Source organism: Macrotis lagotis, chromosome 1 (assembly GCF_037893015.1).
Source record: "Macrotis lagotis isolate mMagLag1 chromosome 1, bilby.v1.9.chrom.fasta, whole genome shotgun sequence".
NCBI lineage: Eukaryota > Metazoa > Chordata > Mammalia > Peramelemorphia > Peramelidae > Macrotis > Macrotis lagotis.
This window is the reverse complement of record NC_133658.1, coordinates 176,602,042-176,627,015: the sequence shown is the minus strand read 5'-3', so window position 1 is coordinate 176,627,015 and position 24,974 is coordinate 176,602,042. Positions and strand designations below refer to the sequence as shown.

General features: G+C 35.1%; 1 protein-coding gene across 8 annotated transcripts in view; it reads right to left on the bottom strand.

Moving 5' to 3' along the window:
- Window positions 1-24,974, bottom strand: part of SEL1L2 (SEL1L2 adaptor subunit of SYVN1 ubiquitin ligase) — a 172,188-nt gene that overhangs the window by 41,767 nt on the left and 105,447 nt on the right. For 7 of the 8 annotated variants that reach the window (XM_074225838.1, XM_074225885.1, XM_074225876.1 and 4 more), the window contains 4 exons: window positions 21,851-22,005; window positions 20,954-21,010; window positions 11,750-11,818; window positions 8,112-8,189 (listed from right to left, as the gene is read on the bottom strand). In XM_074225838.1, the coding sequence (XP_074081939.1) occupies window positions 8,112-8,189; window positions 11,750-11,818; window positions 20,954-21,010; window positions 21,851-22,005 (359 nt within the window). The remainder of the gene's footprint in view (window positions 1-8,111; window positions 8,190-11,749; window positions 11,819-20,953; window positions 21,011-21,850; window positions 22,006-24,974) is intronic. The other variant, XM_074225860.1, reaches the window with a different exon arrangement.

Sequence of the window (24,974 nt, the reverse complement as noted above, 5' to 3'; positions counted from 1 at the left end):
TCTGGCAGGAGAAGATACCAGACACTGAGTTCCTTTCTCACGATAAACTGCCTTGCATTTCAGCATTACTACAGAGAATGCATTTACAATGGACTGGACATGTTATTAGAATGCCAGACATATACTTACCTAAAAAACTATTTTATGGAGAACTTTCACAGGGCAAGCATTCACAAGGGGGTCAGAAGAAGTGATACTGAGACACCTGAAGGCCTCATTGAAGAGCTTTAGAATTGATTGTACAACATGGGAGACACTGGCACAGGACCATCCAGCATGGCATACCCTCATCAGTGAGGGTGCTGCACTCTGAGGAAGGCCAAATTGAAGCAGCTTAAAGGAAATGAGACATCCATAAGTTTAGAATACCTTTGCCAGGTGTTCACATGGACTATTTGTGCCCAACCTGTGGTAGAGTATTCCAAGCTTATATTGATTTGATCAGCCACAGTCAGACACATTGTAATTTATCTCAAACACAGTGAGGTCATTTTGGTCTTCTTCGATAGCAAAGGACAAGAACCAATGGTATTATTTCATTACCCATGGTGCCTTTTAAGAAGATGTAGTTTCCTTCCTTATCCCTCTTAATGAGATCTATTTTTGTTTTTGCTTTATCTGAGATCAGAATTGCTACCCCGTTTTTTTTTTAACTTCTGTTAAAGCATAATATATTTTGCTCCAGCCTTTTCCTTTTCAAATATGTTTCCTGTAAACAATACATTGTAGGATTCTGGTTTTGAATCCATTCTGCTATCTCCTTTTGTTTTATGGAAGAGTTCATCCCATTCACATTTAGAGTTAGGATTACTAACTCTGTATTTCCCTCTATGCTTTCTTTCATCATTTATGCTTTCCTTCCCTCTTATCTCTCCTCACCAATGTTTTGCTCCCTTTTCCTTTTAACTTTTCTTTTTTTAAATTTTAGCTTTAGTTTTACTTTCAAACTCCCCTTTTATCAGTCCCATCTTTACCTTTCTTTCCTTTTCCCCTCTACTTTCCTATAGGGTAGAATATACTTTTAAACACAATTGGGAATGTGTTTTATTCCCTCTTTGGGCCTATTCTTTGAGAGTAGGATTTTACTCAGTGTTGACACCCTTCCTACTTTCCCTCTACTATAATGTGTCTGTGCCTCTTCTCATGGTGTTATGTATCCTCTTATATCTAACCTTTATTTAGTATAATCTTTCTTTTCCTATCTTTATTATTTTAACCCTGGCTTTACTACACTCCCACTCTCAAAAATATACTCCTTTTATCTATCCTGATAGAAATACCTCTTTCTCAAGGATTGATTGATTTATTAATAGAAACATTGCCTCATAGTTACTGTCTAATTATGCTCTGCTCTTCTGTCCTATTAGAAATACACTTCTTGAATCATAAATAGCATCAAATTATAATCAACTTATATCATACCCTCTTTCTATGTCTAAGGCCAAAATCCTCATGAGCTAAAGTATTATGCAAAGCAAAATCAATTCATGAACCATTTATACCCTCCCTAAGTACACTCCTCTTAATTGTACCTAAAGAAATTACTTTGTGATCCATTTAAGTCTAGTCCCTCTAAGTACACTTCTTCCCTCTATCTATATAGTACTACAACTCTTGTTAACTAAAATATCAAATAAAGCAAAATCACTTAATGATTTAATTATATACAGACCCTATAAGTACATTCCCCTATCTCTTTCCCAATAAAAATACAACCCAGGTAGGCAACATCACTTCATGATCTATTTAAACCTATTCCCTCTAAGTACAATTCCTCCAATTATATTCAACTAAAGGCTCAACACTTTCATAGTCATCTATACTCATACCCTTTCTCTAATTATGTTTCTTTTAACTGTCTCATGAGAAATATAATTTTTAAGATTTACAAGTATTATCTTCCCTTTTAGGGATATATACATTTTGATTTTTTAAATTTTTTTTTGAGAGGCACTGGGGTAAGTGACTTACCCAAGATCACATATCTAAATAAATATTAAATGTCCGAGGCTGGATTTGAACTCAGGTCCACCTGACTACAGGGCCAGTGCTCTATCTACTGCTCCACCTAGCTGCCCCAGTTTGATGGTCTTGGCTAGCTTTTTTTCACCCTTCCATTTACTTTTTTATGCAAATTTTGTATCTTGTATTTGAAGATTTAATTTTGAATTTTCTGTTCAATTTGTCTTTTTATCAGACAATTTTGGAAGGTCCTTTATTTCATTGAAAATCCATATTTTCCTCTGAAAGAAATATGATGGATTTTCGGGATAGTTAATTATTGATTGTAATCCAAGGTCCTTTGCCTTCTGGAATATCATAATTCCAGGTCTTCCAATCCTTTAATGTTGAAGCTGTTAAGTCTACAGAGTAGTTCTGTTAATTGTAGTTCCTTTGTATTTCAATTGCTCTTTTTTGGCTGCTTGCAGTATTGTAGCTTGGGCTACAATATTCCTTGGAGCTGTTATTCTGGGGTATCTTTCTGGAGGTGATTGATGGATTCTTTCAAGGACTTTTTTCCCTAGGATATTAGGGCTGATTTTCCATGATAATTTCTTTAAAGATATATTTCAGGCTCTTTTTTTTTGACTGAGGCTTTTAGATATACCAATAATTCATAAATTATCTCTACTGGATCTATTTTCCAGGTCATTTGTTTTTCCTAAAAGATACATTTTCTTCTTTTTTTTAGCCTTTTGGTTTTGTTTGATGGAATTTTGGTGTCTCATAGTGTCATAAGTTTCCATTTGTCCAATTCTAATTTTTAGGATTTTATTTTCTTCATTCCTTGATTCCTTTTCCAGTTGCTTAATTTAATTTTTTGTTGAGCTGTATTCCTTTGTCCATTGATCAATTTTATTTTCTGATGAGGAATATTCTTTTTCCAATTGATCATTTTTACTTTTAAAGGAGCTGATTTCTTCAGTCAGTTTTTCATAATTCTCCTGCATGGTTGTCATATCTTTTTTCCATTTTTTTCTTCCTCTCTTTTTTGATTTTTAAAATCCCTTTTGAGTTCTTCCAAGAGCTTATGGAGTTGAGGCCAATTCATAAACTCCCAATTTCAAATGAAGGAGATTTATCACTACTTTCTTTTTTTGAGATGACATTTTTTTCATCCTATCTGAATAATAAGTTAGTGCTCTTTTTGGTTTTTTTTTTTTGCTCATTTTGATAATTGAGCTCTGTTCTTGGGGTACACAGATTATAGTCCCAAGTTTCTTTTTGTGCTGGAGTTGGGATATGGTCCCTGGTTTATTGCTTGCCAAAGTGATGTTTATGCAGCCCAAGGATTGCCTAGGCAGAGGTTTGTTCTCTCCTTTGTGCCTAGGCTTTGCCTATACAATGGTTTGTTCCCAACCCAGTCCCATCTGGGACCCCAGGGTTCCCAAGGCTCAGACTTTGTTTTGAATTTGTACCCTCCTTAGAGCCAGGACCTGAGATATCCTGTGACTAAGAACCTCCCACTGACTTTCTTACTCTCCCACCTATGCTATACTTCCCCTTTATCCCCAAAGAGACAGATTTTACTGAAGATCCTCCATGATATATTGAGTGGATAACTTGTTCCCCCCTTTTTTGTGGAAATTATGGCTTTAAGATTTATGTAAAGGATTCATTTAAAGTTGTGTTGGGAAATGCTCTGGGAGCTCCTTGCTTTATAACACCATCTTGGCTCCCAGAGAATCTTAATATCACTTAAAACTAGGATGGTGTAAGTCCTGATCTAGATCCTCACATCCTGGAAAGTGAAGCCAAGTGGGCCTTAAGAAGACTTGCTAACAAAAAGGTTTTTCTACTGGAGATGATAGAATACCAGCTGAGCTATTTAAAATACTAAAAAATGATGTTAAAGTGTTCCACTCAATATGCTAGAAAATTGGAAAACTCACCATTGACAATTGGATTAGAAAAGAACAGTTTACATTCCAATACCAAAGAAGAACAACACCAACTAATGCTCAAACTCCTGAGCAATTGCACATGCTAGCAAGGTTACACTTAAGTTTCTGCAATCTAGGATATTCAGTAATATGTGCATCAAGATTTACCAGAAGAGCAGACTGGTTTTTAAGGGGGAGAGAAACTAGTGAACAAGTTGTCAATATTTGCTGAATTATGGAGAAAATAAGGGAGCTCCAGAAGAATATTTGCTTTTGCTTCATTGACTACACTTAAGCCTTTGACTATGTAACAATGTGCTAAGTTTTTAAAAAGATGAGAGTACTAGGATCATCTTAATTGTCTCCTGAGGAATATGTGTACGGATCAAGAAGAGAACAAAACATGAAACAACTGTTTGATTTAAAATTGGAATAAAGTATGACAAGGTGCTATGATGTCACTTTATTTAACTTATATGAAGAGTACGTCATGAACAATGTCAGATGGATGAATGAATCAAAAGTGGGAATTAAGGTTGCCAGGAGAAATATCAACAACTAAGATATGCAGACAATACTACTCAGAAATTGAAGAATTAAGAAGACTTGATGAGGGTCAAAGAGGAAAGTGTTAAAGCTGGCTTGAAACTTTACATTAAAATACGAAACAAAACTAAGATCCTGACAAATGATTCCATCACTTCCTAGCAAATAGAGGAAGAAGAAACAGAAGCAATGTCAGATTTTATATTGTTGGACTCAAAGATCACTGCAGACAGCAACCATAACAATGAAATTAAGAGACATACTTAGAAGGAAAGCTATAGCAAATCTGGACAGCATACTAAAATGTAGAGACTTTTGCCAACAAAAGTATATATATATATATATATATATATATATATATATATATATGTATATTCCATGGTTTTTCCAATAGTAATGTATGACTGTGAAAGTTGGATTATAAGGGAAACTGAGTTGTACAGAATCAATATTTTTAAATTGATAGTCCCTTGAACAGCAAGGAGATCATATCATTTAATACTTAAAGAAATTAATTCCAACTAATCATTAGAAACTGAAACTCAACTACTGTGGCTACATGAGAAGATAGACTTCATTGGAAAAGACTCTGATGTTGGGAAAGATTAGAGGCAAAAAAGAAAAGGGAATGAAAGAGGATGAGATGGATAGATAGTGTCATGGAAGCAACAAACATGAACTTGGACAGATTCTGGGAGAATAGAAGTGCCTGATATGCTATAATCTGTGGAGAGGTAGACAACAACTGTTTTAGTCTCAGAAGGTCCTTAATATTAAAAAATTAATCATTATTAATTACTTTACATATATCATTTGATTCTCATAAGTCTAGTGGGATAAGTGCTACAGTAGTTTCACCCCCTTTTACCACTAAGAAACTTTAATTCAAGATTACTTGTGAATGTTCAACAGGTAGTACTCAAGTCAGAGGCATGGTTCACTCAGTTTCCACAGTTTCCTCATAGGCAGGATATAAACTCAGAACTTCCTGACTGAAGTCCTGTATCCTTTCCACAATACTGCACTACCTCTCTATTATTATACTTCAGATTTTTTCATTGTTTTAAAGGTTACATGGAAGACATCTAGGAGTTGAAAACTTTCCCTATTCTAATTAACTTATGCCTGATATTTACTGAATTCTGATCATTAGCCTAGGTACTATGGGGAATAAAAAGAAATATAAGACATTTTTAAATGATGCTTATAATCTAGTTTGGGTAGGGGATGGTGGGAGAAATGAGGTATAAATGTATATATTTACTTAATATATATGTATAATATATACTATATATGTATATATATTTACTTAAAGTAATGCTAGAGATGCCTCAAGGTGAAATATTTTAAATTTTTGAAGAAATTGTACAGATAAGAAGTACTCCAGATTTCAGAGGATGGAAAGATGACTATGAAGTGCAGTAGTCTGGGAAAACATCATGGACTGGGGGACAGGATGTGTATTTGAAGAATTGGTTGGAATAGAAGGGATAATTATAAATGAGAAATATGTAGAGGGGCATGTTGAGTAATTTATGTAGAAAATTGTGGGAATCAGAAGAATTTAGAAAGATTTTTTTAAAAAAAATTAATTATTTGTAGTATCAGAATCTTGACCAAATCTTTTAAAGTCATGTTTCAGTAATGTGGAGATTGACACATGCAGATCTACATTGGAGCCTGGTCACTTGTAAATGTAAGGTAAAGAGGGAATAATTAGGTGATGTAGTATATAGAGCAGAGAACTAGGAACCAGAAGATTTATCTTCATGTGTTCAAATCTATCTCAAGATACTGTGTGACCCTGGGCAAGTTTGCCTCAATTTTTTATCTATAAAATGAACTGAAGAAGAAAATGGCAAATCATTCAATATCTTTGCAAGAAATCCAGTCTAATAAAAGCATCAGGTTAATGAATCAATCCTTGTTCATATCTACCTACTGTCATGAAGAATAAGAGATTGAAGAACGTCTTAATCTTTCATTTGGGTAAATTTTTTTCTGTTTCTTTTTTCTGTTTCTCTGTTTTACTCTTTCCTCCTCTTTCATCATAATCTGATTTATAAATATATTGAGCATAATTACATAAATAATACAAAATATGATTATGATTATAATATAAGCAATAATTATTAAATAAATTTAAGAGGAGAAGTTTCATTAGAGCTATACTATGATGCCTCATCATGACAAGATGGTGACTTAGACTTCTCAGAGTCTATGCCAGATTAGCATGAACTCTGGAGGGTCCTAGTCAGTTGGAAAGATTTAAAATATAGACTGAGCAGCAGACTATATTCTCCAAAATGGGGGAGGGAGGGGATAATCATTTATTAACTACCTATTGTGTGCTAGACCCCATGCTAAGTGTTTCAAATATGATCTTATTTGATCCCTTTTACAACTCTGGGATAGAGGTGTATTGTTATTATTTTATAGTTGAGGAAACCAAGGCAGACAGCAGGTAAATGACTTTCCCAGGGTCGTACAGGTAATATTTGGCCCTGAATGGTCTTTCTGTTTCCAGGTCCAGGACTCTATCCACTGTCACTAAGCTCAAATGGGCTTAGCACTCGAATGCTTTTTTTGGTCATCCAATAAATTGTCTGCTTGGACATGGAGGACTTGCAATCTTCATTGGGAAAGGAAGTATGCACGTGGATGAACTCCTGAAGCATTGAAGCAAGTAGGATTTTAGGAATGTAGATTTAGAATTAGGAGGGTCATTAGAAGTCATTGACACTAATCACTCTCATTTTACAGATGAAAATAATGCTCAGAGAAGTTAAATGACTTTCCCAGGGTCACCAAACTAGGGTTCTGAGTTGCTATTTGAACCTAGTTCTTCTTTACTCCAAAGTCACTCTGTCCACTATACCATATGTAAGAAATCTTTACATATCCAGATAAAGAACTGTGTTCAAGGACTATTCCCTTTAATTTAGGAAAAAACCCATGCTATCTTGTTATCTGATCTTGTGATCCCTTATACTTTATGTTTCTTCCTTAAGGATATGATTTCTCTCTCATCACACTCAATTTGGATCATTGTACAACATGGGAACAATGCAAAGACTGACAAATTATTTTCTGTGGGGGGGGCAGGAAGTAAGATTGGGTGAAAAATTGTAAAACTCAAAATAAATAAAATCTTTAATTAAAAAAGAAATCTTTATATTTCTGCCACCATACCAGGAGGTATGAGTAGATTTTACTAAAATAAGAATGCACTAAAGTAGTCATATTATTATGCCAACTTGAAAATTATAAATCTTAAGGAATAAATTATTTCACATTATGTAAAAGAATTAATATAGTTATTTATTTACTTTATTATGGGCAGTAAGGGAGGCTCATCTTCCTGAGTTCACAATCCAGGTTCAGATATTTACTAGCTTTGTGACCCTTGTAGAAAATTGTGGGAATCAGAAGAATTTAGAAAGATTTTTTTAAAAAAAATTAATTATTTGTAGGATCAGAATCTTGACATTATTATTATTAGAAGGATGAACACAGTTTTTTACAATATTTATATTGTTAATATTATTTACTCCCTCCCCAGATTCAAAAATTCATTGATAATTATTTGCCTGCGGTTTGGGTTCACCTCTACTTTATTAGTTGATCATTTATAAAAATAAAACATTTTACATTTTCATGATGATATGTTGAATTACATACCTTATTAGCAGCCATGGAAAAGTATTTAAAAGCAGTGATATTACTTTGGGGTACTGCTGGATTGCCTTCTAAATACATCTAAGGAAAAAAAAATGAGAGTAAGGGTAAGGGAGGACAATACTGAATCATAAGAGAGTTTGCCAGTGAACTTGCCTGATGGCAAAGCAATTAATTAGAAAAGTATTTTTCTTTTTGATCCTAGACCACTTGTACATTTCTTACAGAATTACACAATTTCACATGTGAGAAGGATCTTAGAGATTATCTATTCCAATCTGTATCTAATTGTAGCAGTGCTTTAAGGTTTGCAAGCTCTTTGCAAATGTTATTTTATTCTCACAAAAAGCCTCAGAGTAGATGTTACTATCATTCTCATCTTATAGATAAGGAAACTGAGGCAGACAGAGGTTAAGAGACATACCCAGGGTCACAGACTTAATAAGTGTCTAGGGTAGGATTTGAACTGAGATTTTGCTCCAGGTCTAGGACTCTATCCATTGTGCCACCTACATCTACTTGAACAAGAATCCTCTGTATAACATTTTTAACGAATGGCCATCCAGGAGCTACTTAAAGAACTCTAGTGGACAAACACTTCTGAAAGTAGCTGATTTTGCCTTTGGGCATGATTACTTTTTAGCAAGTTTTTCTTGTATAAAGCTTATATTTGTCTCTCTGAAGCTTTGCTCTTCATTTGCTCCCAGTTCTAGTTTTTATCAATATCCTTGGTAAACAACAATTATTTCTTTTTTGACCAGAAACTCGGAGAGTCTTCCCCTCCAAGACTGATTCTTTTATGAAGTCAATTAGGCCTGATTTTGCCTCAGTTTTTGTCTAGACTTTAATCACTGAATGAATGTTGCTTCAGAAAACCTGAGACCTGGGAAAGACCTTAACTTAAAAACCTCAGGGTCTCCCATTGCAACCAGGGCCTCCTCCAGTCATCCTGACCTATGTCCTGCCACTGTAGTCAGATGACTCTGGAGGAGAGAGTGAGGCTGTTATCTTTGCTTAGCCCTGACTCACTTAAATTCAGTTCACTTGGAAGTTGAGACATCACCATCCAGATGTCATTTGTCCTCTTCAAGAATGAAGGATGAACAATCACAACAATCCTTCCTAAAATTAAATATCCACAATTCCTCCACATTTCTTCCTCTACTATTTCAGACATAGTCATGAAAAGCCTGACCCCTGGGAGCCAGAGAAAGTAGAAGGATCAACTATAAAGAGGTCTCCTATATATTGGATATGGACTTCAGCCTCTGAGCCCTCAGGTCTGTTTAAAAAAGATTCTTAGCTATTTCCTCCAGAACCTGAGATTTAACCTAGCAAAAGTAACTGGGGAAAGAAAGAGGGTGCCTTCCAGAGACTAAGTGATTGGGATATTAGAAAATTCAGAATCTCTTGGTGTGCCTCATTCCTCACTATCCTGGGATGAATGTAGAGCATGATCTCAGCCCAGGAGCCAGAGACTTAATCACTACTTTATTCTTTTTTCTCTGGTAGGTATTCAGAACTGTAAGAGGTCTTCAGTCTCTGGTAGATAGTATTGAGAGTCCTCACTGATTACATGCTCAGTCATTCCAAGATGTGTAGAGAGTAATTTGTCTCCTATCAATTAATGCCATTGTTCATGAAATAGCAAATCATTTTCCAGCCCTAGTTCTCCTAGTCTTTCATGAATCAGTTAACATCTGCTAAGGAAAAAATATTTTTCCCCTCCAAATATTCCCTGTAGTCTCATCTTCAGTTCTATGCTTCTACAATCCCATATTGTTTTTCACCCTCCTGTTCCATGGTCCCTCTAGAGCCTCTACTCTCTTGGTGACAAATTTCCTTTTATCATGGATCTTTTCACTTCACTTTCTTTCGCTATTTTGTTAATTGGAATCTGACTCTCCCTAGGAGACATGGCATTCCTGACCAACTATTTTGCTGATAAACCTTAAACTATGCTCTGTTTTATGGAAAACTTGTATTTTGATGTTCATATTCTGGGACGGGGGTGGGATTCTTTTCTTTTCCCAAAAGGTTTATAAAGAGATAATATGTTTAATTTTGAACCTTTTGGACCTTTTAGATACCAAACTCCCACTGCCTGCATACACTTGTGATCATCTTACAATGGTCTGCTATATCAGGGTTATATGGGCCAACTACAACCATGCTTCATTTAACTTTCCAGACATCATCTCTGATGCTTTGCCTTCCGTACTCAAAATCTTGTCCTGTATGACATCTCTTTTTAGCTCTAGAACTTTTATTCTAGAGCTTCTGCTGGTTTGACTAGTGGATGCCTCATTGGCCTAATAGATTTAGATTAGCATCAGCGATGCTTCATTTTACTTTCTGAACATCATTCTATCAGCTACCTTACCACCAAGCATGCATGTACTTTTTACTCTCCTGCTACTCAGTTATGGAAGTATAATTAAATCTACACAGCCACTGCTACAAAAAAGTATATGTCTCCCCTTTCTTTGGCTTCATTCTTTATTTCTGTAACTTTTCCAATATCCTTCTTTGACACCATTAACCTGTTTGTGTGTGCTGCCTCTATTAGAATATAAACTCTTTGAGGTCAGAGACTAACATTGCTTTTATATTTGTATTCCCAATGCCTAGCATTGTGCTTGATGAGTTTTCATTAATTTTTCTCTTTCTCCAAAGCTCCTGAAGCATTTTTTTACTGTGCCAAGAAGACATACTGTTTGCTCCTCATTCTTGCTTATATTCTGTCCCCTTGCCACTATTACTTGGCAATCTTTCTTTGAGGCTCACTATATCCAAATCCTTGCTATAGCCATTCAACTACCTCCTTGTCTCATTTCTCAAGAGACTCAAATGCTCAGGTCAGTCTTTCTCTCCTTCTTATATCCTAAACTTCAGTATATATACCAATGTCCCTCAACAACCTTGTCTCTGAGTTCATCAATCCTGAATATGTGAGAAAAACAGGCATGTTCTCATGGGTACTAAAGAAAATTGGTACAGAAAGTTAAAGAGTTGGTCACCTATTAATGGAGACATTGGAAGGCACATGATTGAAATTTGAAGATTTCTGTAATGGAGAGAGAAAGAAAAGAGGAAGAAAACTCTACAATACCAAAACATTATTAACAAATCTATCTTTGGGAAATTCAAATTAGGAATTATTGACCCTTTTGACTTAGGTGAACCTAGGTGTGGATTCTGATTCAAAGGAGGGGGAGAGACATAGATTGACAGGGGACATAAAGAGAAGTAGTATTAGAGGAGTAGTTAAGAGTTGGAGGGGAAGTTTAACTTACTTATGAAGACTCATGGGTGATTGATTCCTTAATGCTAGAATTTATCATCATACAAATATAGGACTACTTTTCCAGCCATCCTGTGCAACCCTCCCACCCATTGGGTGACATACAGCTTTCCAAAGACCAGAATTTTCCTGAATAAATGGAGTTAATGATGTCCTTCATAATATAGTTAATATACTTTTCATTTTCTACCTTTATGTCCATTTGTTCCCATAAAACACTGAGTGCCCCATAGCTGGTCATTTGTTTCTATATAGTATTATTTTCACATAAGAATTCTAGCTCACCCCTGATATGTCACAATAAAATTTGAAATATTAATCAAAAGAAAATATGTACCTTTCCCAGAAATGCCATGGCATTTGCACTTCCTGCCTTAGCTGCCTTCAAGAAGTAGTATAATGCTTTCTAAAGAGGAAGGAAACAATATCACTGACATTCACAAATATTCTCAAGAAAATTCCAAGATGTGTAGAGATTAATTATATTGAGTTTTTGCTTTTGACTCTAAAAATGACTATTGTAGAAGTATATGTTTAACATTTATTTGAACAAATATTGCTATCTGTGAAAAATTAATAAAGTATATGCTTGATCACCTCATTGATTTAAGAAGAATGAAAATTCCTACAAGAAGTGAGAACTTACTTTGCTGATCTAGAATAAAATACTTTCTGAAATTGGAATAGAGGCATTGGATGTGTGAGAACACAGTCAAGGATATCAATGGCAGTAAAACAAATGTTTTTGTGTAAAAAAAAATTAGTAAAAATTTGGACTAGAAACCTTGAACCTTTGGGTTGTCAATCATTTGAAAAATTTGTGTCCCTATTTCATAAACCCATTTCAACATCAGGTGATTATTGCAATCTTTTGTATTGTTCATGACCCTATGATGATGAAGAAGAATTTGCCAAAGTAGACATAGCTATATGATTTTCTTGGCTAATCTGTTGAGGTCATAGGGACCTCAGAGATAAATTGGTCCAATATCATTATGTTATAGAGGAATAAGCTAGTCCATGGAGGCAAACTGATATTTCAAGGTCACATTTGTAATAAGTAAGAGATCTGAGATACAATACTATGCACTTAACACATTCAGTTCTCTTTTCTACCACAAGAGGAAGTACTAAATTTTCTAGCATATACGAACCTGAAAGCTTTTAAACTGGAAAGAGCCAGAGATGGGAGCAACTCACCTGATTCACATCAGAAATAGAATTTCAAAATGAACCAGAGTTGGATTGGATATATTATCTCTCATCTGTCAGAAAGGTCTTTATGACTTGTCTATTTGGAGTAATCAAAGCTGGACAGTTCCCTCAGACCTGTTTTATGGAAAGCTTGTATTTTGATGCTCATATTCTGGGATGGGGGTGGGATTCTTTTCTTCTCCCAAAAGGTTTATAAAGGGATAATATGTTTAATTTTTATAAATAGAAATATCCCATAGGCATATTAACATCTTATCTCAGAATACTTTCTGATTTATTCAACTTAAGGAGGCACAAAATATCTTGGGGGTACATGTCTTAATAATGATAATGTATATGCTTTAAATATGTTATCTCATAAAAATTCTTCAAATCAGTTCTTTATGTTTTCCTAAAATAATTTAGCAGATGAAGAATTGAAGCTCAAGAAGTATAAAGTAATTTGCCATGGTCATATAACTTAGAATGTGTCAAAGGCAGGGTTTGAACTCAGCTCTTCTTGATTTCAGATTCATTATTCCCTCCCCTTTACACTTGCCCCTTTTTCATTTTAAAATATTCATTCAGTCGAAACCACAAATATTTATCAGATGGCTAATATTGTGTTACAAAAATGACTCAGATCTGATGCCAGTTCTAAAGCAATTTATGATTTACTAGGAGAGTAAGATAGCTATCACTTGAAACATGTCACAGGCACCCTCCCCAAAGAGTAAAGAAAAAGGACATTAGAATGTCAGAGGGAGGAGAGATCTACTTTGAGTAGACTGGGGTCATTAGGAAGACTTCATGAAAGATTTGAACATAGCCTTGAATATAGGAAGCATTGAAACAGGAGGTGAAACTGGGAACTTACAGAGAGCATACTAGGTAAGAGTGTAGAATATAAACAATTTCATGAAAAGAGAAAAACAAATTAAGTATGCAAAACATTAAATAGATCAGTTGTATTGGTCATATGTATAGGGGGAGTAATTTAAGAATGTATGACAAAACTGGAAGAGTAATTTATGCCTAGATTGTAGAAGGCTTAGAATGCCAGACTAGAAGATTTGAAAGTAAGTATTGGACTTGACATCAAGAGGGTCTATGGGTTCTAATACCTACTATTGGTACATTTTGGACAATTAATTTCAGCTAATTGGTTTCTTCAACTGTAAGAAAAGAGGAAAGGACTAGGTGATTTAAAAGGTCCCCTACATGACTATATTTATGTTTCTGCCACTTCTAAGAACTATTGAAAAGTTGTGAATTTGATTTGTATTTTTAATTCCAGTACCTAGGCTTTAGCCAAAAACTAAAGAAATGTTTTTTCCTTTTCCCCTTCCTTAAAGAGTTTAAAATACCTTAAGTGCTTCCTTTAAGTACTTAAAGAGTATGCTATATAATATCTAAACCTAAATGAAGAAACTTTTAAGTGCAAATTGTCTACATTATATAGATTCTTTATAAATTATGAAGTTAGTCATAGTAAAATAAGTTTTTTTGCCTGTTTTTATGAGGCAAAGGGGTTAAGTGACTTGGACATCATCACACTGCTAGTATCAAATGTCTGAGACTGGATTTGAACTCAAGTTCTCCTGACTCCAGGACCATTGCTCTAACCATTGTACAACTAACTGCCCCTAAAATAAGTTTTAAAAGTTTTTCTTTCTTAGAAGCTAGAAAGGTTCTTGTAGATCATGGAGTCAAACACTTTCATTTATAGATGGGGAATTTGAGACCCAGAATGGTAGAGTGATTTGCTCAGAATCATATATCAAGTTAATAGCAGAGCTGAGGCTAGAATTCAAGTATCCTCACTCCCAGTTTAGCCTTCTAGTTACTATATTACAAATACCCTGCAATAAATCTCCCTCTAAAGCAGTTATTTAGAGGAAAAAAGAATATACTCAAGCCTTTATAAGTGAGCAAACTGTTCCCTTTGACACAAATTAAACCTTTGTGGAGTTGTTTTAAAAATGATGTGCCCCTAGAGACCTGAAGGAATTCTTGAATCTCTCCAAAATATCTAATTTACCCCCCCCAAGGAGTAGTTTACTCATTGATGTGATTGAAGCCCCCATAGTGCTTTACTTGGTTTTCTTTGTTGGGATGAGGGAGGAAAGGAAGCTTTCTTGAAAAATCTGGTAGTAATTCTTCCTGATATCTACTCTAATCCTTTCTCTTTGATTTTATTAGTAGATACCCTAAATGTATCTGTCATATCTAGTTCATTCTGAGCCAGTGTGCATATTTATAAGTACAAATGACATTAACATTCTGTATAGAAAATTTAGGATAATGCAATCAAAATTGCTCAGAACTTTATTTTAAAATTAGTTTAAAAGTCTCTGGAGGGAGATAAAAAAACCCTTTTGACTTTATTCCCCCCTTTTGATTCTTTAAGGTAATGTCTAAAATAGTAAGTAAATTTGGCTAAACAATCAGAATACGTGAATGGTGGTTGAAGCAGAACATATTGCTTGGAATTCTGAGAGTCAGGCTTTAGGCTTGACCCATCCCTGGATAAAAAAGTGTTTCTTTAAGAGGAGAGGACATCCTGTGGAGAGGGGGTCCAGGGATCTGGGCAATAGATAATTGCCCAATGAATGACTGAAATATTGCTTCTGATAGAGCCACAATTCTGAGGCAAATTGACCAACTCAGGTGGTTCAATTAAACTTATAGGTTCAGTGGAAGTAAAGAATCTGGGGTCAGGGTTTCAGAGTTTAAATCTTGACTCTGCCATTTATAACTTGTAAGCTAGGAAAAATCAGTCTCCCTGTGTCTTGGCTTCCTCTTCTGTAAAATGTGAGGATTAGATTAGATGAATTCTAAAGTCCCTTCCAGCTCTTAAATCTGTGATGTAATCTAAGTATGTAAATTGTTCAATTAATGAATATTAAGTTTCTATTTACAATGAATGTACCATTTTTCAGTGCTGGCACAAAAATAAAATAGCATAATGCCCTCAAAAGGTTTACAATATATCAAAATGAGACCTTTGTATGATACATAAATAAGTATTCTTTTACATACCTACAGAAGTATATACAAAATTAAAAAACTGTATATGTATGAACAAATATATGTATATATGTATTTATATGTGTATATGTGTGTGTGTGTGTGTGTGTATACATACATATACTTATATATGTAGTTGGGTGATTAAGTGGATAGAATCTGGGCCTGGAGTCAGGTAGACTCATCTTTGTGAGTTCAATTCTGATTTTAAGACTCTTAAAATTTGTGTGTCTTCAGGCAAATTACTTAACTTATTTATCTCAGTTTCCTCATGTGAAAAATGATCTGGAGAAAGAAATAGAAAGAAATCATTTCTAGTACCTTTGCCAAGACAACCCCAAATGGGTCATGAAGAGTCAGACATGACTGAAAGAAGACCTAACACAAGGTACATTTTTTGAGGGAGGGGGTAGCTATGAGAATCAGGAAAAGTCCTCCAGTGGAATGACTTGTGAGATGGATTTTGAAAGAAACTACAATCTTTGTGGTGGAGGTGAGAAAGTAGTGTGTTTGCAGCATAGGGGAGAGTTAATGCTCTATCTAGTTGACTCACTCATTCAGTGCTGTTGAGATAGCTAAATCTGTTGTTGTAAGCCTCTGGATTGCTTCCCATCTCTACATGGCATTTACCATATAAAAGAATTAATCAATCAATAAAGTGCCTATTATGTGTCAGACCCTATGCTAATCACTGGAATTACAAAAACAGGAAAAAGACAATGCCTACCCTCAAAGAGTTTACAATCTAATGGAGGAGACCACATGCAAATAAATATTTGCTAAGCAAACTATAGACAGGATAAATAATGGAGAAGAAAAACACAAGAATAAGAGTAGTTGGAAAGGCTTCCTGTAAAAGATGGGATTTTAGTTGGGTATTAAGGAAACTAGGAAGTCAGTAGATAGAATTGAGGAGAGAGAACATTCTAGGCCTGAGGGACAGTCCAGAGATGAGTGTCTTGTTTATGGAACAACAGCCAAGAAGCCAGTGTCACTGGAATGAAGAGTAATGTTGGGAAGTTAAATATAAGATTACTGGAAAAATAGGAGAGGGCTAAGTCTTTCATGAAAGACTTTGAATGGCAGATAGCATTTTGCATTTGTTTCTGGGGATGATAGAGAGCACCTGGAGTTTATTGGGTGGGGGAGTGATATATAGTCAGACTTCAGATTTAGGAAAATCACTTTGGTGGCTGAATGGAAGTTGGATTAGAGTATAGGGAGAGACTGGAGGCAGGCAGACCCATCAGTAGCTTATTGCAATATTCTAGATGGAAGGTGATGAAGGTCCTGTACTAGAGTTGATGGCAGTGGCACAAGAGAGAAGAGATCAATTTTGAGCAATGTTGCAGAGGTGAAAATTGATAGGCCTTGGCAACAATTTGGATATGGCGGATGAGAGAGTGAAGTGTTAAGGACAGCTCCTAGGCTGAGTCTGAGGAATGGGGAGGGTGGTGTTGCCTTTATATAATAAGAAAAATAGGAGAAGGGAAATATTTAGGGGAAAAGATAATGTTTTAGATATGTTGAATTTAAGATATTTACTGACCATCCATTTTAAAATTTGAGAATGACAGCTGGAAGTGTGAGACTGAAGGTCAGCAGAGAGGTTAGGGCAGGATAGGGAGATAGTAATTAAATCTATGGGAATTGATGAAATTACCAAGGAAAGTAGTATAGAGGAAGAAGAAAGAGAATCTGGAACTGAACCTTGAGGGAAACCCAAAGTAAGGGGGCATGAACTTGAGGAGGATCCAGCAAAAAAAATGAGAAGAGTGGTCATATGTAGGAAGGAGGATAACCAGAAGAGAGTGATATTTTGAAAAATTAGAGAGAAGAAAATATCAAAAGTGTCAAAGTCATCAGAAAAGTCGATGAGAAAAGGTCATTGGATTTGGCAACTAAGGAATATTGGAAAATTTGGAGATAACAGTTTTTAATGGTATGATAAAGTTGGATGCCAAATTGTAAGGTATTAAGAGAGTGAGAGGAGATAGTGGAGGCAGTTATGGTAACTGGCAGTTTGAGTTGTTCAGCTGTAAAGGGTAGAAGAGATATAAAATGATAGTAGGGATGGAAAGATCAAGTGAGAATTTTTTTATTTTAGTATGAGAGAAACATGGAGATAACTCACTAGACTTACAGTAGTAGGAAGGGACAATCTACTGAAGGAAATGGGATAGAGCAGGTAAAAGGGATAACCTTGATAAGGAAGTAAGACCATTTTGTCATGAAGGAGGAGATGGGACTGCAGGCATCTGAGAGATAGAAGATGAGGAAGGGGGGGAAAGGGAAATGAGGCAAATGGCCTCAATTTTTTTTCAATATGATATGAGACAAAGATCTCTGCTGAGATGGGAGGGGGAGACAGGCTGGGGGAGAACCATGGGAATTATAAGAAGGGATGAAAAGGCTTGGAGGAGACTGTTGTAGAGAATGGTCTAGTGAGTTGATAAAGGAGATCTAGTAGCATTGCATAACAGTAGTGAAGGTCCAATTCTCCATCTTTATTCAGAAACCTGTACATAGGTGTGAAAGTAGTAAATGATGGGAGTGTTCTAAGGCTAAGGGTATAATTAAAGATATAGTAAGGGGACTAAGAATTCAAGAGAGGGAAACAGAGTAGAGGTTAAATGGTTCACCAAGTAGTCAATATGGGGAGAAGAGAAGAGATGACCTGGGAGAAAATTGAGGGGTTAAGGTATTAGTGGTTATAATACAGATGAAGAGTTGAGTTCTGTAAGGGGCAGCAGAGAGAAAGTTGGAAAAAATCAATAGGATATAGGTGTTTAAAGGGTCTTTTGGAAAGTTTGAACATTGAGTTGGTACATTTGTGTGTGATGGCAAGATCAAAGGTAGGACTCTCTTCTATGGGTGTTTGAAGGTAAAATAGTATCTTGTGGAAAAGTAAGCAGATTGAAGAACTGAGTAGTTAAAAAGAGAGAGGGAGAAGAGAGGAAGAGAGAAAGGAGAGAAGAGAAAACAAGACAAGGGGGGAGAAAAGGATGGAGATAGAGAATGTGTATGTTCATGTCTCTCAGTATGAGGGCAGGAGCTGGAAAATAGAGAAAAATTGTGAGCCATGCACTGAACTCATTGAGCAAGGAAGAAGAATAACTGAGAAGTTTCTAGACAAGCTACTATGATTTTGCTTGGGTATATGTCATTATCATGGATCTTATAGGAAAATAAATTATAGAGGGATAGAGAGAGAGGGAGAACCTGGAAGTGACAATGAGAAACCAGAGAAAATTCTCTTGCCCTGACCAATAAGCTGGGGAAAATGAGTAAAGGTCCTTAAAAGAATCATTGGGAAGGCTGTGCTACCTGGGGGAAGTCAGGTCTCAGTAATAGCTAGTAAATGGAAGGAGTGGGAGAAGAAAAGATTAAGAATGAAGGGAAGTTTGTTGCCTATGGAACAGGTATTTCAGAAGGTGTGATAGAAGGATTGTGTGGTATTTGGTTGATGAAATTCATTGGAATAACTCACATTTATGTTTGATATGTTTGAAAAACTTTTTTTTTCTCATAATATCTCTGAAGTATAGCAGTTCATTAAACAGAAACCCAGAAAGGTTAAAGGCCCAAGGTCACATAGCTAAAGAATTCTGACTTCAAGGCCAATTCTCTTTCCATTTCTCAATAATGCCACATTTGTCCTGCAGTACCAAGATGGGATATTTTGCATCTAAGAAATTTAATAGATTCCCCCATTCCCCCTATCTACACATTAGACTTGAGCAATAAGGAGGGAGAGAAGTACTGAATCAGGGTTCACTGTTAATTGGAAATGTGAAACACTCACTATTTATTCATCAAAGATTTTGTTTTTCTCTGGAGACTAATGTGAAGAAACCAATACAGCCTTGGACTTTTGATCCACAACAAAACAACCCAAGTGCAATGACAACAAGGTTCTGGAAATCCTTAAATAAAAAAGCTAAATCACTGGTTATAAGATGGGTAAAAATTCAAAGAACTATAATACATCTATCTCAGATTGCACAAGCTAGCAATTCCATTACAATTTATGAAATGACCTTTATTTGTATGAGGCTTACTCTGTCTTCACTCTATCTCATATAAAACTTAAACCTTAAAATTTTATTAAAATAAAAATAACTCATAAAAATAATCCCCAAAAAGGGATAGCTGATTTTTCTTGTAATTTTTCCTCAATGGATGGCTATTTTTATTACTTTGTAATAGGAAATTTAGAATACCTAGAAATAGGATATATGGCCCTTTGAGAGAAAGACTGTGGCATGAATCAAAATGCTAAATGTTATAAAAGTATCATTTAAGAAAATTCTGTTGAGGATTCAATTCTGGGTTGAAGGGAGGGGTAGATCCAGAAATAACTAATGTAAAAACAAAAGCCATCAATAAAACTTATTTTAATTAAAAAATATCTGTTCCATTTCCCCCAAATAGGATTCATAACAATTACTAGGTTCTAGAAATTATCTCTAACATTTCTGTCTTTTGGCATTTTCTGTAGAAGACCTTTCCATGAACACAGTATTTTTCTTACCATAAATATAAAGTGTTAATTACTTTCCCAATCTCATAGGAATAAGGTGAAGACTGTTTAATAAAAATGACTGAAAGATGCTTTTGCAAACATGTAAAAATTTTTAATAATATTTTTAATTATGCTCAAAGTTAATTGCTTTAGTACTAAATATAGGCCCCATGTCTAATGAATCTTTGACCAGATCAAATCCCTAGCAGAGTGAGTACAGAGATGCATGGATCCTATTACCTGGTACAGGTGGGTAGGGTATGTATATAGTATAACTTTTGTAAAACTCCCTAAGTCACCTTTTGGTGCATAAGGGCCTGCCTGTCTAGTTCTGTTACCAATCAATAATGTAGTTTAGGATAACATGGAAGGCTTTTTTTAAAAAAATTAGTCATCAGAACATATGTCTTAGCCTTTTCTTCAGGGCTAGAAGAAATTTAAAAAAAAAACATTCTTTTTGCCAAATTAGCCCTGAGCACTCCTATTCCCAGTCTCTACATTACTTCTCTGGTTCATGCATTTTGCTATCTATGATAAGGATAACAGGGAGAGGTAAGAAGTTTACTCCTGGTGATTTGTAACCCTTAAGAAGTAGTGGGGTTAAGGTGCCCAGAGGATAAAACAGAAGATTTCTTTGAAATCCTCTCCATCCTTCTTACCCTTCCCTATAATTGGGGGCCCCCAAAGCCCCAATTAATGCTTTTATCTCAAAAGCAAACTCATCTACAACTCCAGTAAGATTAATGGTATAATCCCATTCAATTTTTAAGGTTAAATTGTATGTATACCTACATAGAAATCCTGTTCTAGTCCTTTCCGTCCAATTAGATGCAATTGTCCAAGAGATACCTAAGAATAATGATTAAAATGTTTATTTTAGCAACACTCAGTTTCATGAACACAGAAAAAATCAATTATGCATAATGTTGCTATGGTATTTGGATTCTTCAGAGATTCACCATCTTCCTTGCATTTTGTGTATCTTAGGAGACAGCATAAAGTTACTAAGCTTAGGCATCCTTTTCCAAGTAGGGGCTGTGCTCTTCTAAATACATCAAGAATTGTCTATTGCTAGCCATAGCTCTTCAGTTCTGACAGTAGTGTGATATGGCAATGTGATGTAGCAATTAGGTTCTTATAAAAGAGGTGCTGACTTGCCCTCACGAATTGCACTGAGATGGTTTTAAAATATTATTCCCTAAAATATATTGCTCATGAGTCCTTCTTACATACATTTAAATGAATAATATTTATTGATGACTTTTCCTTTTCTCACTAAAAACAAGCATTTTTTTCAAAAGAAATGTTCAGGGTAACTAGGTGGCACAGTGGATAGGGCACCGGCCCTGGGAGTCAGGAGTACCTGATTTCAAATTCGGCCTCAGACACTTAATTATCACTTAGCTGTGTGGCCTTGGGCAAGGCACGTAACCCCATTGCCTTGCAAAAACACTTAAAAAAAAAGAAATGTTCACTTGGAATAATAGAATGCAAAAAATTCAACAATTTTTTATTATAATCATGCTTGTAGCCTCAAGGAGGCACAAGCTAAGTAATACCACTAGATAAAATAGAAGTGGAATAGAAAAGGACACACCTTTCCCTTATGTACTCTGAAAGGTGCATAGTTAATCAAGCCCCTTATTATTTTGCATATCTTAAAAGTGGAAGCTCATTTATATATATTACTTGTATTTGAATATCTCCTCTTTCTGCCAAAAATCTATAGTATTGGTATACGTCCCAATCCAAAATCTCACTGTTAGTACTCAGATTTTCAGGTCTTTCTGCTAGTCGCACTTTTTCCACAGGGACACCATCATTTTTTTCCAATTTGTCAGCAACTGTGAATAAAAACATACCAGGAATAATCAAATATATGTATATATATGTATATATATATATATATATACATATATATATATAGTAAATAGTGAATTCATAGTAGAAAGTACAGTGTTATGTAGATCATTCTTAAACTATATAAAATTTTGATCAACTAACTAAAACAGAAGAAACTGCTGAGTATGTAATTTTCTAGTTATTTTTATTTTAGTGATTCCTGCATAATATTTAATAGACATCCAAGAAGTTTGTTATTTCCAACTCTCTTGATTATCAAGTATCTTGTCATAAAGAAGCACTAAATATTTATAGAGCTGAACTGAATTTTCATCTTATACAAATACTCACATCACTATACACCTGAATAGGAAAAGATAGAACAAAAAGGAGGAAATAGTAAGAAAGCACCTAACTGCTTTTGGTGAGTTCAGTCCAGTTCAGTAGGTTTAGATAAATAACATCCTAGGGGACTGAAAGAACTGACATTTGTGATTGTTGAGCACCTACAGTGATTTCTAAAAGGTCATGGAAAATGGGAAATGTAGCCTCGGGTTGGAAAAGGACAAATGATGTCCTGATTTTTCTTTTAAAAAGCAAAAAAATAAAACAATATAGCTCTTCTCTGAGTAAAAGAATAGTTAATGGACATCCAGAAATGGAAGCAATGATAGTTATCAGGAGTAGGTCATGAAAGACCAACCTCATTTCTTTTTAATTTTTTATTTACTTAAGGCAATGAGGTTAAGTAACTTGCGCAAGGTCACACAGCTAGTTAATTGAGGCCACATTTGAACTCAGGTCCTCCTGATTCCAGAGACAATGCCCTATCCATTATCCCACCTAGCTGCCCCCTACCTAACTCATTTGCTTTTTTTTTTTGAAGGGATTACTAGAATGACAGATCATGGGAATGCCATAAATAGAATTTACCTATAGTTTAGCAAAACATATTCAAAGTATCTCATAATATTCTTTTTTGTTGTTATTTTTGTTTTTTTTGGCTAGGCAATGGGGTTAAGTGACTTACCCAAGGTCACACAGCTAGATAATTATTAAGTGTCTGAGTCTGGATTTGAACTCAGGTCCTCCTGATTCCCAGATGGGCACTCTATCCATTGCACCTCCTAGCTGTCCCATCTCATAATATTCTTATGAATATTGGAGAAATGTTGGCTAGACTACTGTACATTTAGGGAAATTTGGAACTGATTCAATGATTGGCCCATGAGAATAGTCATTAATTATATGTGGTCTCAGGGGAAATATGCTTGGTCCTATGCTGTGTAACATTTTTATCAGTAATTTGTGTAAGGTATAAATGACATGCTTATAAGATTTGAAGATGACACACATTATATAGCAAAAACAAGAATTCCACAGAATATAGAACTTTGGATGGAGTTTTGGAACATTGGAACATTCCCATTGGTCCTCCTACTGAATTCAAGTCACCTGATTCAGATGAACTCCATCCTCAGGTACACTAGCTCTAGGTACTTTGCAGAGCCATAGTTACTCAAAACCATAGCTCTCAAGCCTCAGAAGTGAAGGAAAGGACCAATGTTTTTTTTTTTGGTCCTTTGCTAGAGTGGGCCAGCAGATTTCATTCAAGCTTGATGTTTGCCTTCGACAATTTGCCATCACAATGTCATATAATGGGCTCTTAATAAATACTTGTAAACTACTTTAGGCACTTAATAAATGCTTGTTAACTGGTTTGAGCAGAATAAACCATAGTAGAACCATAATTTTCCTGGACTTGGATACTATGCCTTTTTTAATTTAACATTTTTTTCAAAAATGTTATGTCATTCCACATAAACAGTATTATTGAATGCAAAGAACATAAATATTACATATTTAACCATGAATTTTATTATGAAAAATTTTAAAAGGATAAATTAAACATGTTTGAAAAGTTGTCTTGCTCCTCTGTAGCCCCATTAAACTTCCTTCTATTCTTTGTTTTTAAAAAACTTTGTCACTTGTTTTCACCCCTTTACAATTTAAAAAAACCCAAATCCAAACTAAACTAAAGCAAAAGCTTCCTTATCTCCAAAAAAATTTAAAACCTTGCTTAATAAAAGTCTAAGATCACATCAGCTTTTTAGGCCACCACATCACACAGTTGACTCAGAGAGAGCCTGCAATCCTTTAAAATCCACAAATGTTTTTCAGATATATTGCCACAACTCCCCCTTCTTATAGTTGTAGTTAATTGACTCAAATGTAAATCTTTATATACATACTTCCTTCTTTTCATTTTGTTAGATATGGCCCCATGTTTCAGCTGGTCAAGATCATTTTGCTTTATACCTGCTATATTTTTGAAAGAAGCTTTTCCTGATCCCCTTTAATGCTAGAAACCTTTCGTGTGTTGATTATCTCCAATTTATTCTGTCTGTTACTAATTTTCTCTTGGTTGTTTGCATGGTGCCTCCTTTATGTGCACTCTGAAAGTAGAGTTTTTTTTTTCTTTTTTTCTTTTATGCTGCTGGTGATGGGGTAGGGCTTTCTTTGTATCCTTAGTGCTTAGCATAGTGACTAGCACATAGTGGACTGATAATAATTTTTTGTCGATTGGTTTGCCTTTGTGAAATTTATCAATTCAATAAGCATATAATCTAAGCTTTTTTTTTTTTTTTACACCTGTGAATTCACTGGGATAATGAAACTCCCTGTGAGGAAACTCTTCCATTCTGATCAGCTCCTTATCTCTTATCTGCAATTTATAGTTTTAGAGGACAGCCAATGAGTATGCTCTGGGGTGGTAAACATAGAAACTAAAATGTAGTTCTGTGCAGTCTTTTGAACTCTGCCAAGCCAAGGGTTTGTTTAGGCTCATAAGCTTTAAACCTCATCTTCAATATATCATTAACAACATGACAAATATCATGAAATTTCTCATAAAATGAGGAATTGTAGGGGAATATTTGTGGATACTTGCTAGATTTGTCTTTTATATTTA